The 18,140-nt window shown below is 33.3% G+C and overlaps 1 protein-coding gene across 6 annotated transcripts; it reads right to left on the reverse strand.

Moving 5' to 3' along the window:
• Window positions 1-4,207: 4,207 nt before the first annotated feature.
• LOC141399913 (dynein light chain 2, cytoplasmic) lies at window positions 4,208-17,618 on the reverse strand. Of its 6 annotated transcripts, none has more exons than XM_073979283.1 (3): window positions 17,482-17,618; window positions 13,829-14,026; window positions 4,208-4,994 (listed from the first exon to the last, which is right to left on the reverse strand). In XM_073979283.1, the coding sequence occupies exons 2-3, from the start codon at window positions 13,934-13,936 to the stop codon at window positions 4,833-4,835; spliced, it is 270 nt and encodes an 89-aa protein (XP_073835384.1). In that variant the 5' UTR covers window positions 13,937-14,026; window positions 17,482-17,618; the 3' UTR covers window positions 4,208-4,832. The 6 variants fall into 6 exon arrangements, with proteins under 6 accessions (XP_073835384.1, XP_073835383.1, XP_073835385.1 ...); XM_073979282.1 differs by having other exon boundaries at window positions 17,401-17,585; XM_073979284.1 differs by having other exon boundaries at window positions 17,377-17,575.
• Window positions 17,619-18,140: the final 522 nt, after the last annotated feature.

An 18,140-nucleotide genomic window follows, 5' to 3' on the forward strand; every position in this document is an offset into this window, starting at 1 on the left:
TAGTTCATCAGAGTTCGGACCGAATTCGGTCCGAAATTCGGCTAAAACACCCGTTTTTATCGGAATTTCGGCCAGAGAAAACGTCAACCAACGCCATATGACTTTCGGTCAGAGTTCGGAACTAATCGGATCCGAACTCGTACGTTTCATCCGACTTTCGGACTGAATTCGGTCCGAACTCTGATGTTTCTTCCGATTTTGGTTTGCTGGGTAAGAACACGAAACCCAACTAGAGGTTTTGTAGTCTCAATATGTGCTTTCAAAAATGCTCACTAGAAGTTATTTGCATTTTCAGCGTTGCACAGTGTTATATTTGGTGGAATTTGCCAACAATAAATGGATGGCCCAACAAATGCAACGACAACAAAGGTCACAATAGTATGCAATGTCGTTTCAATGAAACCTTTTCAAAAACCCAAAGAAAAAGATACCACTCGTCCAGCCCAATTATGAACGGCATCTCACCGTGAGTTTTCTCTTTCTCGCCTCCTCCCCTATTATTAACATCATATCGCCGTGAGTGCTGTTATGTTCTCACTCTTCCCTTATTATAAACAACAAGAGGGTAAGCAAAACTCACGTTCGTGAAAAAATTAGCTATTACAAATGTAAAAAAAGTGAGAAAAAGAGTCAAATTTGTGCTGAAATTTCTCACTACCGAAATCAAAGTGAGTTGAACAAAAAAATTTAAGTGTGGTCATTTATTTTAAAAAATACGAATATTTTGTATCTGTAATGATAATTAATTGTATTTTAGGTTGAAAGCAACAAAAAATAATTAGAAATTTTTTATTTTTTGAGGTTATTGTTGACCTTTGGACGCTTTTTTCTTTGGTTTTAATTTTGGCTTGAGGTCAACTTAAGAATTAAAATTTTTTGTTTTTATTCTTATAAAAAGAAAGAAATATCATTGTTATTATAAATTTCTACCATATTGTTTATAGTTGCATAAAACAAATGTTCTTGTTTTTGAAAGCCAATCCCTGAGGATGACCATCAAAGATGGTTGAAATATTGGAAATGGAATAGATTCTACCTTATTGTGATAAGAGTTTCTTTATATTTTTAATCGCAACATGTTTTCGACAAAAACAAATATTAGGACATTTACCGCTAACATTTTTTCAGAGTTCTTTACGAATTCGGTCTGAATCTCTGAATTCTTTCAGAATTTGGTACAAAATTGGGTCTAACTTCAGTTCCAAGAATGGGATGTAACTATCCACTGAAGTTAAATGACTAGGTTTGGCATCGCACCTTTAAAAGACGAAGAGTGCTATGCATGGTGCTATCAACATTTGCCCTATAAGAATTTAGACGACTGCAATATCCCGAGTATAGTTGAGCAAAAACTACTCTGGTTTGTGGTGGACTTTATTCACACTATATTCGTTTACATTAGAAACTGCGACTATGTGAAAGCTATACAAACCTACTTGAAATGCTTGTTGAGCAAGGGGTTCTCTCCTGTATCGTTGGGCTTTCCTCTCTAGAAAGTGAAGATCATTCTTGATGGACCTAGTGTGTCGGGCCAACCTACTAGATGGTGATTGGGATGGCTCTCACGGTAACGCCCAAGCAAGTACTGTAACTAAAGCGTTCCCCGTTTTCAGGTATGGACAGATCAAAAAGGTGCATACTGTATAAAGCGGTTCACAAATATACAAGGACCCAATCTGGAGCAACCCATGTCTGCGATTGTTGTTCCTAGAGAGAGTAATGTACACGATTTGGAACTTTTGGGGTCGCAGTCTTGGAAAAAATGGGTGCTGGTGCTGAAAAGATGACATGTCCAATCACTTGCCCTCAAGCTTGAATAGAATCAAATATTTTGATGGAATATAAGTCCAGACCGTTGCCCCAATAAGATCCAAATCAGTTTGAGATCTTAATCACGTCATCGCCGATAACCCAGTGGAATGGTATCTACACCAAGCAATTTCCTGGAATAGTATTTTAAGTACCGGTTGTTATATGCCATGAACAAAAAAAAATTGGAATTACAATTGAAATTTATTGAAATTGTATTTAAAATTCATTAAATTGGTTTAAGTGTTGAAGAAAGCATTAGGAATTATACTTAGCATTCATAGAATTGGTTCTTATACTGGAGAAAATATCGGATGTTTCACGAATTGTATTTACAATTCTTGGAATTGGCTAATATGCTGTTTATATTAGAGCTTTTTGCAGGGTTAACCTTCTTTATGAGGATTTGTTTGAAATATAAGTAATGGAATTGACATTTAAAACCCAGTCGGTTTGTTAAATCCGGTTATATATAAACGGGGTATAAATGCTGAACCTCATTTGAACCAATCATTGATCTCCTGTGATGTCCTAACATCGCTGGTACAGCTTCCACTCCATTTCCTTGGTATTCCTCAGAACTTGCCATTTCTGTTATCACCCAAAATGCAACATTAAACATTTACTTATTGTAGCCATTTAATGACGTTTTTAAACGACATTTGTTCACTTTTTTACGATTTTCCAATAAATTTCACGAATTCTTCAGTGTAAATAAACAATTTTCACATATCTGTCAAAACAAAAGAACAGCTGTTACAGATGTTGCCATGTTGTTTCAATGTTGTATTTTCTTTTACCAATATTCATGTTCTTTTACAGTGGATTTTTAATAACCGACATTTTTCTTGCTAGAAATGTTTATTAATTTGAAAATTTATTTACTTTTTATGCAAAAAATAAGAATTTAATAATCCCAAAGTTATTTGTGCAAAAAATGACGGTATGGTAACACAAATTATTATTTCAATGGTTCACAAGTCGCGCCATTATTTTCCATTTTCCGACTTGTCAACCCTTGTTCACTTTTTGTGCTCCTCCCTGCCCAATCGTAATAGCTCGAGCAGGTGAAAGTGAACTGCAACTCACTTGTGAGTAGCTCCCTACGTGAAGATTCATAATCGCTATGGTCATCTTTGTTTTGAGAGAATAATTTTCTAATATGACCTTCTGTCCTTCAAAGACATTAAACTTGCCAAAAGGTTATTCCAACAAAAAAAGATATGTTCTGTTTGTTTTTGTTATATTAATACTTAAATTTTATTTAAAATTATAAATACATAATTACATTTATATTAATTCAAAATATAATTCAAATGTTATTTCTAACATAAATAAGGAGGATATATGTATAACAGCAAAAAGTTTATAAAACATAATTTGTAATTCATAGACAATTCAAAATTAGCGAAATAATTTCAAAATTATTCAAACGTTCAATTCTAGAGTTGATGATAATAAAAAAAGGAAGAGATGAGAAATAAATATGTTTTAATTTTTTGTAGGTGCATGGAAATGTTTTTGAATTTTGCTTATTTTATTGTTTTTTTTTTTTAAGTGCACGATTTTTATTTTAAGTGAAAGTCGAATTCAAGAATTTGTTTTAAGGAAAATTGAGATTGACCAATAACATAAAAAAGTGTGGGAGAAACGTTGGTTATAGGGCACTTATGCGTTTGGACTCTGGGCAGTTGAAAAGTTCAAGAGTTCTTTAATAGAAATTGAACTTGTAGAAACAAATTACAAGTAAAATCCATTGAATAACACTCAACACATTTAACATTTAAATTTTAAATATGATTTTTATAAAAAAAAAAAACCAAAAACTAACAGTAAAAAAGATGTATATATACTGGGATTTCAAAAAGTTTCAGTTTTAGTACAGCACCAGACATTGTTTTCTCATTTTGAAACAAAACACAGGCCTTCATTTCTTCTTCATAATAATCTACTTCAGTTGCATGGGGATGAAGAATTAATAAAATTAAGTACATATTATTCTTTGTATATGGTCCTAATTTGCAATTATGGGAGGCATCAATGCTGTAACTAAAAAAAAAAAACATGTAGTCGAGTTTAATGTGGAAATGACTTTTACTTATGACTTTCATTTTGTCCCTTCTTTTCAAGATTCATGTTCTCTGTTGTAGTCGTCAGGAATTTTCTTCTTTCGTTCAGTTTTAAAAAATATAATATTCCTCTAAATGGTAATGTTATTATTTTTTTATTTATTTATTTTTTTGCATTATTTTGTATAAGTGGATGGCCATAATTATTTTATTAATACTTGGAAGAAAGAAGAAAAAACTGAGCTATATAAAAAATTTCGTGAGTTTTTGTGTATGGTATGTGTGTTCGGAAGAAAGGGTTAAAACAGATAGAAACAGTTTTCACACGCTTTGTTTATTTGGGGTATTTAATTTATTTGTTTGTTTGTATTATTTCATTACAATTATAAAAATACTTCAAATTTTGCAAACTATTTATAAATAAAAAAAGTGGAACAAGTGTTTCAACTTGTTATATGGCTGGTTGTGTGTAAAAGTGAGTGTTTTGTATCTTGGATTTCAAATAAAAAACTTAAGAAGGAACTCCAATATTAACTGAGAGTATCTGTGCAGCAATTAAAGCACAGATCACCTAGCTTTGATAATGCAAAACAATTTTAAAAAAAAAAATGTGTTTTTCTTTTTTTATAATTGTTTCTTCTATAGAAAAGTAATAGTGTTTTGCTTTTTCTTCTTTTTAGATGAAAATTTTTACTATTATTTATTTTTTATATTTATTTCATATTTCTATACTTTTCCCTCAATTTTATCATCGCATGCTTTTTTGTTCTTCTACACTTATTGTAAAATATAGCTTAGCTTTTTATGCTTTTGTGGAATTTTGTTGGTTCAACAATGATTTCGTCATGTTTGTGTGTGTAATGTGTTTGTTGTTGGGGGTTTTTAAGTTATCTTGGTTGTTTTTATTTTGTAGTAGTTTCTGTTTTATTATGGATTTCTATTTCAAAACCTAATTTAACCGCTCTTGAATAACAGGATAGCCACTTGACCCAAATAGAAGTATATAAAGTGGCGTGTTTCATGTGTTACATAGGATCCAAAATTTCTTCCTACAATACAATGCCATGTGGGGTTGTATTTTTTGTCGAATTCTTTCTTGATGAAGGCGGCAATGTCCTGTAATGAAAATTAAAAAAAAAAAAATGTGAATTAAAATAATTATTTAAGAAGTAAAGACAGTGATCGGGGTTCAATTCACTAACCACACGATATTACAAATGAAAGCGAATTCAATAGCAAATGTGTTTAAAACATAAATTCTTCAAATATAGGTCAATATTAAACAAATTTTAAAGTTTTCCGACAAATTGGCGGACAAATGTGGGAAAAATCTTGTAAATATGAAAAATCGTGGAACTATGTTGATAATTTGCTGCCCACTAAGAACTGTAAATAATATTCAGTCAAACTTCTCTCTAATCCCAGCATAATGTTCAATGTGAAGATGCAATTCAATCATGGGCACAAGTGGTGGAATATCATATTTGTAGCATCTTCACCGACTCTTTTTACAAGAGATTGATGCTCAAAAGATCCAAACCAATTCCAGATCCTAAGCATGGCATATTTACTAACCCCGTGGCATGACATTTTTACCAATCCTTTGGCATGACAACCTCGCCAGCAGATGGAAGCCAGCATTGGAAAGAAATGTTTATCTTTTCTTAAAGTAAAATATTGAATAACAATTCGATATTTAACGAATGATATGTGTGCATTTGTGCGAAGCACGAAACAGAGGGAATTGGAGATCTTTTCTTAGTTCGGTCTATGGAACAAATGTTCTGTAATGGGCCAGATAAGTAAGTAAGTATGTGTGAGTTTGAGTCATGGAAAATTAACCATATTCTGACATCGCGGCGTTTTTTTTCATTACTTGCACTTTCACGGGAATTTTGCTCTCGGAGGCAAAGTAGTAGCTCTTGTCTTTAAGAACAATAAATTCTAAAAACATAAAATCCGTCAAACTTAGTCTTCAAGGTTCAAAATCGCATAGGTAAAACTTCATTTATTTTTTTTTCTCTCATGGTCAAAAATTAAGCAAACCATCAGTTACAAAAATGTACCTTAAATCTCAATAAACGACCTTCTAAAACATACGAACTTTGTAGAATATTTTCCCTGAGTCTGATCCATAGACACTAAACCGTACAAAATTACAAAAAAAAAATCAAATTAACTTTCCAGCAAACCAAACTGTCCGAAAACGGACAGAAATCGGTCCGAAACGCTGTTTCCGGTTTCGGATCCGAATGTTTTATGGAGTGGTTAACATGTTTTCGAACCGAAGCTTCGGAAGAGAATCGATTTTTTCTTTCGACATTCTTTCCGAAATCGGAAGAAAAGCCTTGGAACATTTAGAAGGCAACTTTTTTTCTTTCTTGTCATATGAAAATGTTTCTTTTTTTCGCCGGCGCACACTGGTCGAAACCACTGATCTAGCGGCGCGAAAGTCAAAAAAATCGAACTATAAAATTGCGAAATATTTTCCATTGTATCGATTACAGACACTTTGCAGACAAAGATTTTGTTTTTTTCATTTTTGTTGTTGTAAATATTCACTCAGTTATTCACTATCAAATACAAGAGTTTTTGTTGGGTCAGATTTTAAAAAATTGTTGCAAAAAATTAACTTCATATTTGTTTAAATGTTAAATAAATTCGTAATGAAACTGGACAAGATTTATTTTTAATTAATAGCAGAGGGTGTGATTTAAATTATAAAAATTAGTTTGGGGTCTGGAGGTAATTCAATTTTTTAGTGTTTTTATGGGTTGTACGCGCTTGTTGCATAAAGTGCATCTTGTCTCAACTTGGTTTCGATTATTTTTTGGGGAATGAAATTGGACTCTCTGGATACGGAATAACCACATTAGGGCTGCAAATATTTGCAAATCTTTTGATGACTTCACTTTTAAAATAAGGGATTTTGCATGAAATTCATACAAATTTAACTGTGCATTTGTATGGGAGCTAAATTAAAATATGGACCTATCTTGAGAAATGTTTGCAAGGAGGAGTTCTACCCCCGGAGACCCTATAATACCATATTATAGCTAAATGTGTTATTAAATATGGGATAAAAAGTAAAAATTCAACGAATCGGGGGTACCACAAAAGGGGCTACATTGAAACATAAATCCGTATTGAAAATGTTTTGTAAGAATATTTTATACGCAGTGAGAACACGGAATGCAAAATTACAGCCAAATTGGTTTAAAAATGTGGTGATGATATTCAAAATACTTTAAATTGGGAGGTACGGTTACATGGGCGCTACCAAAACGTGCACCTATGGTCCATAATTTTTGGTGGAAATATTTTGTGACCACTAGGAACAACCCTAAGTACCAAATTACAGCTAATTTGCTACGAAATTGTGGCTTAAATCCTCAAAATACCGAAAATCGGAAGGTACCGTTATATGGGGGCTATACCAAAACATTATCCGATATTGTTCATATTTGGCCCATTATTACCGACAGGTACAAGTTGAGTTTGTGCAAAATTTCAGTGCCGTATCCCAATTCGTTTGCAAGTTATTAATTTCGCGCCGCTAGATCAGTGCTTTCGACCACCGTGCGGCGGCCTTTTATTGACATAGCACCACAGAAAAAACCACACATTTTTGTAATGCTATTTATGAAAAAATCTTGTTTTAAACATTTTAAAATTGTTAACTGTTATCATTTTGTTAATAATAATATAACAATGTAAACGATGTGTACGAAATGTGTTGAATCAACTACAGCTTGAATTATTCAGGACAATCATGAATATTTCCCTCGGAATATGCCGCACGGAAAATTATTTTAAAAAGCGAATTTCTTTTAAAGTCTGCATTTCAATCTTTGAAACGACTATAGCCATTTAAATATGGAAAGTTCAAAACAATTAACAAAAATATTCTCTTTTTGGGCATAAATATGGAAATAAAAAATTGTGAAATTGTGGAAAGGAAAAAAATCCGCACGGAATTAATATTCATGATTGCCCTGATTATATGTTGCATTTATATGTAATATATAATTGTTCCACAAACATCCACTACGGGCAAGGGAGACTTCTCTCATATCAATGAGTGCACCCCGATTCATATCAGCTCAATACTGTTTATCGCCGAGTCCGAACGGCGTGTCTTAAGACACCACTTGTAGAAGTTTTACCTGGCTGAAATTCTCAGGAAATGTTTCCAACATTACTGAGGGTATTTTGCTACCGTTGATATTGTTGATGTTGCCTGGCCTGGGAATCGAAACCATGACCTTCAGCGTGCAAGGCGGGTGTGCATAACATTGCACCACGGTGTCATTTATATGTAAAAAAAATTGAAAAATTGTATATGCGAATTTTATTATTCAATCACTTTGTTTTTCGACAACAACCAAACCAAAAATCCCTTAGAAAAATCGAATTCGGAACAAAGATTAGTAAGATTCTTCCGAAATTGTTCAGAGGATTTGGACATCCGAAATTTGGTTTGCTGGGTTAATCATAAAAATTCGTAAAGAAAGAATGCATTCATTAGTATTTTAAAAATCTACCCTTAAAGATGTTAGAGAAAGTAGGCCTGTTTTACTATTTTTTCCCCTTTTCAAACCACCCTTTTATGGTCGTGGTGATTATTCTTACATCCATACATACAAGTATCGACATGCTTGCAAATTAATATAATAATTCTACACGCAATTCAAAATGACAGAAACACAACATTACATTATTAACTACTTTACAAAATATTGCCGATATTTATTATTATAATTCGTTGCTAGTGGTAAGCGTTATTTGTGTTAAATCAATATTCGTTTTTTTGTTGTGCTTTATGGAGAATTTGCATTAAAGTTGTCATATTGTACCGTCATAACAACACACAACCAACAACGCCTATAAAAATTGTGTTGCTCTTGTTGTTATAATATATTTTATGGGTTGTTGTCAAGGATCTCTTTGTTATTCGAGCCTACAAAAAACTCACTTCACTTTAGTTTCCACCATCAATGGTTGGTTTTTTGGTCCTTTAGTTTAGATATTATGGTGATTGATGGGGGGATGTATGTATGTTTGTTCCTAACAGTTTTGTAACACATTTGTTTTGTTTGTTTGGCGCTTGTATCATATATCACAATCATGCCTATGCCAGCCCCAATAGTTGTTCTTCCCCTTAATAAATGTATTTAATAGGTCATCGTTTAAGGGTATTTGTAACTACTTCTTGAAAAACACGCACATTTTGACCTCAATAAATGGGAAACAAGGTATTGCATTAAGTTGCCATTATAACATTATAATCATGGCAACTGTATTAAATATCGGTTATCGTGTTGAGACATAATAAACTCAAACATAACAAATATTTTTTGGGGTGTTTTGTAGTAATGATGTCACAGTTTTTAGCTTAAAACACAATAAACTGCATTCTAGTAACGCCAACAAGTGTTTACCAACCGGTCTTATTATGCCCCGCCGATAATGATATTAAGCCTAAAAAAGTTCACATAAAGCGTCCAGTTTTTTTATTACATATGCTTACAAAAAAAATAAATAAAATACTGTCCTTCGAACTTTCGTTTGTCCATCGAATACTATTATCGGGCATTGGTATTTTCACTTTTCTAACTAAACAGTGACCAACATTAATAACAGTGATTTTCATTTTCTTCTTTCTACCTTAAATCATACTTCCGGTTGGTTTTAACACGAGTATCCTTGACTTCTAAAAAGAAATAGACTAATACTGACCGTTTGCTACAAATAACCGCCAACCCCTAATAGGCCAATTTGAACTAAAAATCATTGCCATTCGCTTGGTTAAATGCCATGGCTGGCACAGAGATTACCCAGCCATGGCAGGTGGCTGATGGCTAGATGGTCGTGGTGGTGACAAATGTTATTATGCTCATTATTTACTGTTGGCATTTGGGCTTATGATATGAGCCTGTTAAATAGTGGGTAGTTAGGCATATTTTATGGTACGTGAACCCCGACGGTGAGGTATGTATGTAGGTATTTTTCCCACCTTCACAACATTCAATATGTACAACCCCCATCTACTAGGGGTTGTGTTTGTTTGTGCGTTTCTAAAAACAACATAACAGAAATCAAAGAGAGATATGGAAGAGGTGGCGCATGTCTCCTCTGCCACAATGCTTATTGTCCATTCACCTAAATCACAATGTTTTTATGAAAGAAAAGAAGCTTCTCACCCCCTACTACCAACACTCTCACTAACAAAAAATGCTGCTATTAAATGTGAGCATGTCTGTCTGCGTATTTGTTGTGTCAACCAAAATAAGTCTCATAATTTCACAATGCATATTTTTACCTATATTAAAGTAGTAGTTAGTTACGTATTTGAAGGTAGGTGTGGAAAGGGGGGTGGTTCCATCAATGTTACAATTTTGTCTTGAAACAATTTTCATTGCCGCAATAGATGTATGTGTGTACACGTGCATAATATTGATTATCTATTTTCAAACGTTTTTCCTGGTTATTTTATCTTTAAAAAAAGTCCATGACCAAGACAATGAAATGGTAAAATGTGTAATAGGAAAGCGAACTCAGATAAGGGTTTTACAAACTTACATAATACAAGAAATAAATTAGTTATTAGAAATGTTATTGAACTTTAATTATGACTAATGGTGGGGGTGTTTTCTGTTTTATTAAATATTTTCATGGCGTATTAAAGAACATCTCAAATATAACCTGCATTGTCAAAACCTATGGTGAAAATACTGTTATAAAACCGATTGTTGTATTAATAAGATGTTTTTAAATAGCAGGCTTGTTATTATGCTCTCAGATGTAGACACATTTCTAACCTAACCTGCATGAAGCTACTATTTTTACTACGATAACATTTTGTCCTTTATGTTATCGGAAAAAATAGTAAAAATTAGTAGATTCTTGGAGTACTGGACCTGACCATTTATTTTAAAATTACATAGTTTACCATTTTTCATTTTTTTCAATTGCTCCATTTATAAACGTTCAAAAAAATTAAAAAAAAAAAACAGTATCTTTCCTAATAACAATACCCGCTATTTCCCCATATTCCCTTCCACATTATATTTGTAATAACATAGTACATATTGTTATTCTCTTAGAGGCTGAAGGCCTCGGTCCTTAGAAGGCATGGAACTCGTGATTAAATGAATAAAGAACGGACAAGTCAAACTCGAAATAGTTTGCCCTCTTTTTTTACCCTTCCACCTGATGACGTAGCAAGAAAGCCAGGATTAAGGGATTAAGTGCAAAAATTAAACATCAATAAACTCACAAACTGTATCAAAAAGTTGCTACGAATATTAATAGAAACAAATTTAGATTCTACTAATAATAATTAAAAAAACTTCTTAAGATAAAACTACATAAAATTTATTATTGTTGATTGCTTTCTTGCATCCTAAAATATTGGACCCACAATAAATCTGTGTTTTTTATGATTTTTTTATTCAAGTTGTTCTCGCAAAATCTCACATAAATTATCATAATAAATAACAGAAGATAACAACACGAATACGCAAATAGAAAAACTCGTTGCTTATCTCAGACTTTGTGTAGAAAAGTGTCACAAAACTGAAGAAGTTACATTCAGACAAAGATTATTCTGTATTCGAGATCTTTTTAAAAACATAAACGTATTCAATTTACAAACAGAAATGTTTCTATCAGTCGGCTTTGCCGAAAGAGATGTACCCTCAGCCTGTGTAAATTGGAACACTTTTTTCACAAAAAACTTGTGTATTTAGGGGGTTTCAAAATTTTGGTCGTGTGAACGGACAAAAATGTTGATTAGGATTAAAGTTCAAAAATTTTGCGGAAAAGGTACTTAAAGGAATGGACCGACATAGACCATGAAGGTGCCATAGGGGTTTTTTACACCCTTTGGGCTGTTTTCTCAAGAAGTATGGACTTGCCCCTGAAACAACTTTTACCATCGTAATTGAGGCAGCGAATGTAGGTTGATTCAACAAAAACCAAAGTGATTCAATAGCAGGTCTTAAAGTGAACTTATCCAAATTTTTTTTGGGAGGTACTGGATGTAGTGGACAAATATAGTCCATATTTGAACCTGATCTATATCTGGTAGATATTATGAGAATGTGTAAAGTATGGACCAAATCAGTCACTACCATCAAGAGTAATCGTGCGCACATTTTTTTCCGAATATTTTTGAACTTTTGTGGGGTAGGTACTTGAAAAAGTGGACCGATATGGCTTATCTACGAACTTAAAGTAAGTTTGAAAACAATATTACGAAGGCCAAATTTTGGCCGGAATCGGCATTTCCGTTCGAGAATTATCCTGCGCTTCCACCCATAAACATGGTGTCATAGGGTTTGTTTTTGCAACTTTCATTCTATTTTCTCAGGAAGTATGGAGAATGCCCCTGATGAAACTTGTACCGTCGTATGGAGGGCAGTGAATACAAGTTGCTAAAACAAAAACCAAAGCGATTCGCGAGATGGCCCTAAACTGAACTTTTCCGAAATTTTGTGTGGGAGGTACCCGAAGTAGTGGACCTATTGAGACCATATTGGAACCTCATCTAAGTCTGGTAGAAATTTCATAATGTGCAAAGTATGGACCACATCGGTTACTCCTTTCAAGAGTTATCGTGCGCACAAATTTTCCGAACATTTTTGAACTTTTGTGGGGGAGGTACCGGAAGGAGTGGACCGATATAATCCATCTTTGAACTTGAACTAAGTTTGGACGAAATATTACGAAACCCAAATTTTGGACCGAATCGGCAGATCCGTTCGAGAGTTATCTTGCGCTCCAACCACTACACACGGTGTCATAGGGTTTTTTGTAACTTTTAGGCTGTTTTCTCAGGAAGTATGTACTTGCCCCTAATGAAACTTACAGCGTCGTATAGAGGACAGCGAATACAACTTGCGTAAACAAAAATCAAAGAGATTCGAAACCAGGTCCTAAACCGAACTTTTCCGAAATTTTGTGTGGGAGGTACCCGAAGGAGTGGACCGATCGAGTCCATACTGGAACCTCATCTAAGTTTGCTAGAAATTACACGATGTGCAAAGTATGGACTAATTCGATTACTCCCTTCAATAGTTATCGTGCGGACAATTTTTCCGAACATTTTTGAACTTTTGTAGGGGAGGTACCTGAAGGAGTGGACCGATATGGCCCATCTTCGAACTTAAATCAAATCTGGACAAAATATTTCGATACCCAAAATTGGAACAGAATCGATTGATCCGATCGAGAGTTATCGTGCACACCAGCCAGACAGACAGACGGACGGACATTGCTAGATCGACTCATCAACCATTATTTCGATGAGGCACATTTTTGGCCGTATCAAAGTGTAAATACCCTCTTTAGCCTAAAGGCTGAGGGTATAAAAATGCTTCAAAATGTTTGGAAACTTCCACAGGATTGGTTGTTTTTTTGGTCTGCACTATAAATCTGTACAAAATAAATAGGTATATGAACATATCTCAAAAAGATAAATTTAAAAAAATATTAATTACTAAATCTATTTTCAGGGGTCTTTTTGGTGTCGTTTCTTTAAATAGTTTTGATGATTTGAAAACGATCCGAGTAAAACCACTAAACCGAAATTATGCCATTTTAGAATCCTTATTCATTTATAAACAAGAGTCAAATAGTATTAGTACATATCGATCCAAATGTAGGACCTAAAATGTACTTAAGCCACTTTGGAACTTGGACAGAAAAATGGAATTCAATTTTTTCAAGAATGTATGGTTCTAATCGGTTAAACAAGAGAGCTAACAGTACGATCCAAGCAGAGACCCCAAACCAGAGATGAAGACGAAGATCGCGCGCCTTTAATTGTAAACACGATCTACATATAAATACTCTCACGGTACTCATCTATGTCCTAAAGCGAACTTGTGCCTCATTTTAATCATTTTTTTTTTTATTAAATTAAGTAAAGATTCCATGCGACATACCTTTTCAATATTGTACTTTTCCAATGCCTGTGTCGCACAATCAACAGCATCCTGTTGCATTTCTTCGCTCATGTCAGCATTTTTGATAACAGCTTTGCGATCTGACATTTTGTTCTGTGTTTTGGCTACTTAACAATACTTATAGAAAAAATAAAGGGGCGCTGCTACTAGTTTTTGCGAATGTCTTCCAAAAAAGAGCTGTAAAAAACAAAATCGATGTAATAAATTAATAATCAAAATATTATAACTTCATAAGTATAAAAAGAGAGTGAGTTGACAAGTTTTTTTTATTTAGCTTTCTTTCGTCAACAATTAAACGCTTATCATTTTTTATTTTAAGGTAAAATGTTTCGATTTTTTTCAGTATAGGTATGTACGTGTTTACAGAGAGACAAACACATGGTTTCTGGCTGGTGTCAGAATGAGTGCAATCAGTCAATGACTGTTATCCAATGTAATATAAACCATGTGCTGGCTAATGGTGGTGAACCGGCAAAACTTTTTTTTTGTAATTTTCAAAGAAAATAAAAGTGTAAATACAAAAACAGTGAAGAAAACTGAGACTCTTTCTTCAAATGCCTTGAACAGTTTTTTAATTGTGGTTTCATTATATTTATATGACGTCATTTCTTAAATATTGAATGGTATGGCAAATATGCAAAAGTGTTGAGAAGTAAGCAAGCTATTTTTGACCTATTAGACAATAAAAACAACAACAAACATGGTAAACCTGTTCTTATAACAACCGTATATGGGGTTGATAGTCGATGAGTCGAGTCGCATGCTATTTGTTCTTCCGCACAACTTGTCTTGGTAGCAAAAAAACGTTATTCGTCAAAAATCAATTTAAATTAGAAAAGACAAAAAACAGTTCATTGCTATGGAAATATTGAACGTAAACTACATAGCCTACTTTTGGGCTCGTAAAAAACAAGAAGTACCAATAAAATAACTTGACAACGGATGAACTTAAAGGAATGATAGCAATAATTCTAGAATATTTTTAAATACCTATTATAATTATTATGCAATTAATACCGTCGTCTACAGCCTAAAACACAAAACAACATACATAACCTCTCATACGTTAAAATAGTTTGATGTTTACACCTGACTTCAAATTGATGAGTCATAGTAGATGATTTAATAAACGAAAAATCAGTCAATTCAGTTTTTCACTTGATTTTGCACCTCCTGCTAAAACGTAACCACAGAGAAATTCTAAACCTTGTGTCCTCACGGCCACAATTTTCCCCATAAGCCAAGCGAAGAGTTCCTTCTTTTTTTATTTATTATCTGTCCCCAAAGTTTTGCTGTTAGCCAACCATTTGAGAATCATGTCATTGATTGTAGATGAATGCAGAATGTGAGACAGTATAAAAGCATCAATGCTGTCTGATGACGGTCAATATTATGACAACATCAATTAAGTGGCTGTAGCATGGCTGGTTAATTCACTTGGATGCTACTTTTTTTGTTACCTGTTTTTGTATTGTTTTAATAATGTAGATGGTTCCTAAACCAAAGTCACCTACACATATTTTACAATGAAGTGTATATGCATATGCTGTAGATTTAGAGTATGTAGATACTTATTATAGCGGGAATTTAATGTGTGGTCGCAATCATTCAATATCATCTTGGAATATATCGAATATCCATATGCCTAATAGGATTGAGAACTATTAACGATAAAAAGGCGATTAGTAAATACGGGTTAATTGCAAACACAATTTCCAACATTGATGTTAAAATATACACCTGTTCTGCTGCACGTACAATGACGTCTTTGAAGAATATACAATGGAACAAATGTCATTGGAGGTACCCTTCAAAATTATATTCAAAATGTAGTTCTTCTAATGTTGATCACAATGCATATGGTTTTCACGACTATTCAATGTGTGAGTCAAGGCACATTTATATAAGGTAGAAGTGACAATCAGATGTATTTTTACATTTTTTTGGAAATTTGGTTTTCTACTTTTGACATTTGAAACTTCGAAATTTGTTACCATAAAATTCTTCCTTTCATCGTAAATGTGTAATAACAATGACCTAAGACAGTTCTGAATGCTTTATATTTAAATTTTTATTCAAATTTGTTCTATTTAGAGGATTTCAAAATATATTGATTTTTTCCTGAGAAAATTTTTAGAACGACCCGATTATTCAATATTTTCTTTAGCATCAAATTTTCTATAACAACAATGTTGTTTTTGTAAACTTGATAGTTGTTGTAATTTATGCATTTACCTTATATAAATATGCCTTGGTGTGAGTTTAGAAAGTTTACTGTAGATACCTCCCCCTGTACGAATCGCAAGACCCATATCCCGTGGGGAATAAACATTTTGAAAGGTTTAGGCAGAACCATTATTAAGTTTGCTTTCGCTGTTAGGTGGATTTTAAAGTACAAAATAAAGAAATACTATAAATTTCACATTAAAAGTTGATGGTCAATTCAATTTTACCTTTAAGATAACCCGAGGGCTATAAATATATTATAAAACAAAAGAAAACTCATAATAATTGTGACTCTTAAGTACTCCTTTCGTTACACCCTTTTGTTTTTTATTTTCTTCCATCTACTTTCGACGTAGGAACTCACCCACACATTCCTTTTCATTTATATCCGACTCACAAGTTACGAATGACTTTTCCCTTTGTGATTGACTTGAAATTTTAATGGCAACCCTTTAATGGGATTTTTATGATCACCAGTACTAAGAATCTGGCATCACTCCGGTTTGCAAAAAAAAAAATGAATGAACATTTAGCAAATGAAGAAAAAACACGATAATTTTGGCACAAACATAATGATCAGCAACAACAACATGAAAATGAGTACACCAATACCAACGTCGAGAAGGTTCTTGTAGCGCGTCTGGTTGTTGTTCTCAAAGAATGTTTATGAACTACATACAATGTTTTTTGCTTACTATTTGTTAAACCAAAACAAAATTAGTTGGCCAAGTTTGTAGAATATATATTGTCTTTGTTAAACAAAATAATTAACAGAAATATAGAACCCATAAAATAACCACCAAATCCCCCAAGCCGCCCGCCCTCCACACCAAATCCTTTTTACAGTAAATGGTAGCAAAAAGAGGGGGTGGAGGTGGTTGGTGTAGAATTGTTGGTGTATTTAATAAAGTGGTGAAAGAAGGTTTACGGAAATGTTAATGTATCACACATATTTCCAAATTTCACAATCAAACTTCATTATTTGTGACCGACTCCTTTTTGGAACTCTGCAGCGCGGCAACACGCTTTTTTTCGTCCAGGAATATATTAACATAACTCACCCACCTCCTACTTTTCGGTACCACAAAGTTTTGCAAGAAAAGGAAGAAAAACCGATGTTGCACTTCAATCTTGGATATCGCAGTTTCGATAAGAAATGTTAATATTGATTTTGCTGTTCAAATTCTGTATATTTCAGTATGCACACGTTGATGTTAATGTTTATAAAGAAAGCTCAATGAAAACTAGATTTATTTTCTAAAACTCTTGTCAACTCCAAATTTTCTTGCCTCTTTTCTTACACTATAAATAATTGTTTTAATTACTTTGTTTTTAAAGCTATTTTTTTTTAATTGTTTTCTTGATACAATTTTTAGCTGTTTCTTTGGCGCTTAATATTTTATTACCGTAGACGACTTTTTTGAATTTTTGCGTGTTGCTTGTTCGGTGTTTTTAATATGAATATTGCTTTTTCGTTGTGTGTTGTAAGCTCAATTGCCTGGCGACTTCTATCAGGCGACTTCTATCAATTGTCAATGTGTGTGTGTGATGATGCCATATTCCTCGGTTGTGCAAATCAATCAATCACAATGGGTTAGTCAAAGAAACCGTGTTAAAGTAACTATGCGGTTCGACAATGTAAACGTGCCATAAGGAAAGTAGTGCGAGAGCACAATGAGAAATTCTTGCTTATCCAAGCCTGAATTTTTGTAAAGGAATAAAGAAATCCAAAATCGCATTTGAATTAGGTAGTAACTGGCCTTTATTCATTTACATAAAATTGAGCTTGAAGCAGGCAACAATAGTCATTCAGCCCAATCATGAATATTCTAGCAGAATACGACTCTCGCGGAATAGATTTTTCTCGAGAGAACATTCCTCCTATAATGAATAATGCAGGGGTGAGCACGCCTGTATGCTATCACACAGGCAAATTGTGAAAACGTACTCTTAGTTTTTTGTGAACCATAAACAATTAAAAGTTTATGCAATTTTTATTTATATTTTTTAATAATTTGCATTGCATGGACGATTTTAGACAACTTTAGCTCTGTTCCTTTACGTG

The sequence above is a fragment of the Musca autumnalis genome, unplaced genomic scaffold (genome assembly GCF_047663935.1).
Source record: "Musca autumnalis isolate F117 unplaced genomic scaffold, ASM4766393v1 scaffold_3, whole genome shotgun sequence".
Classification (NCBI taxonomy): domain Eukaryota; kingdom Metazoa; phylum Arthropoda; class Insecta; order Diptera; family Muscidae; genus Musca; species Musca autumnalis.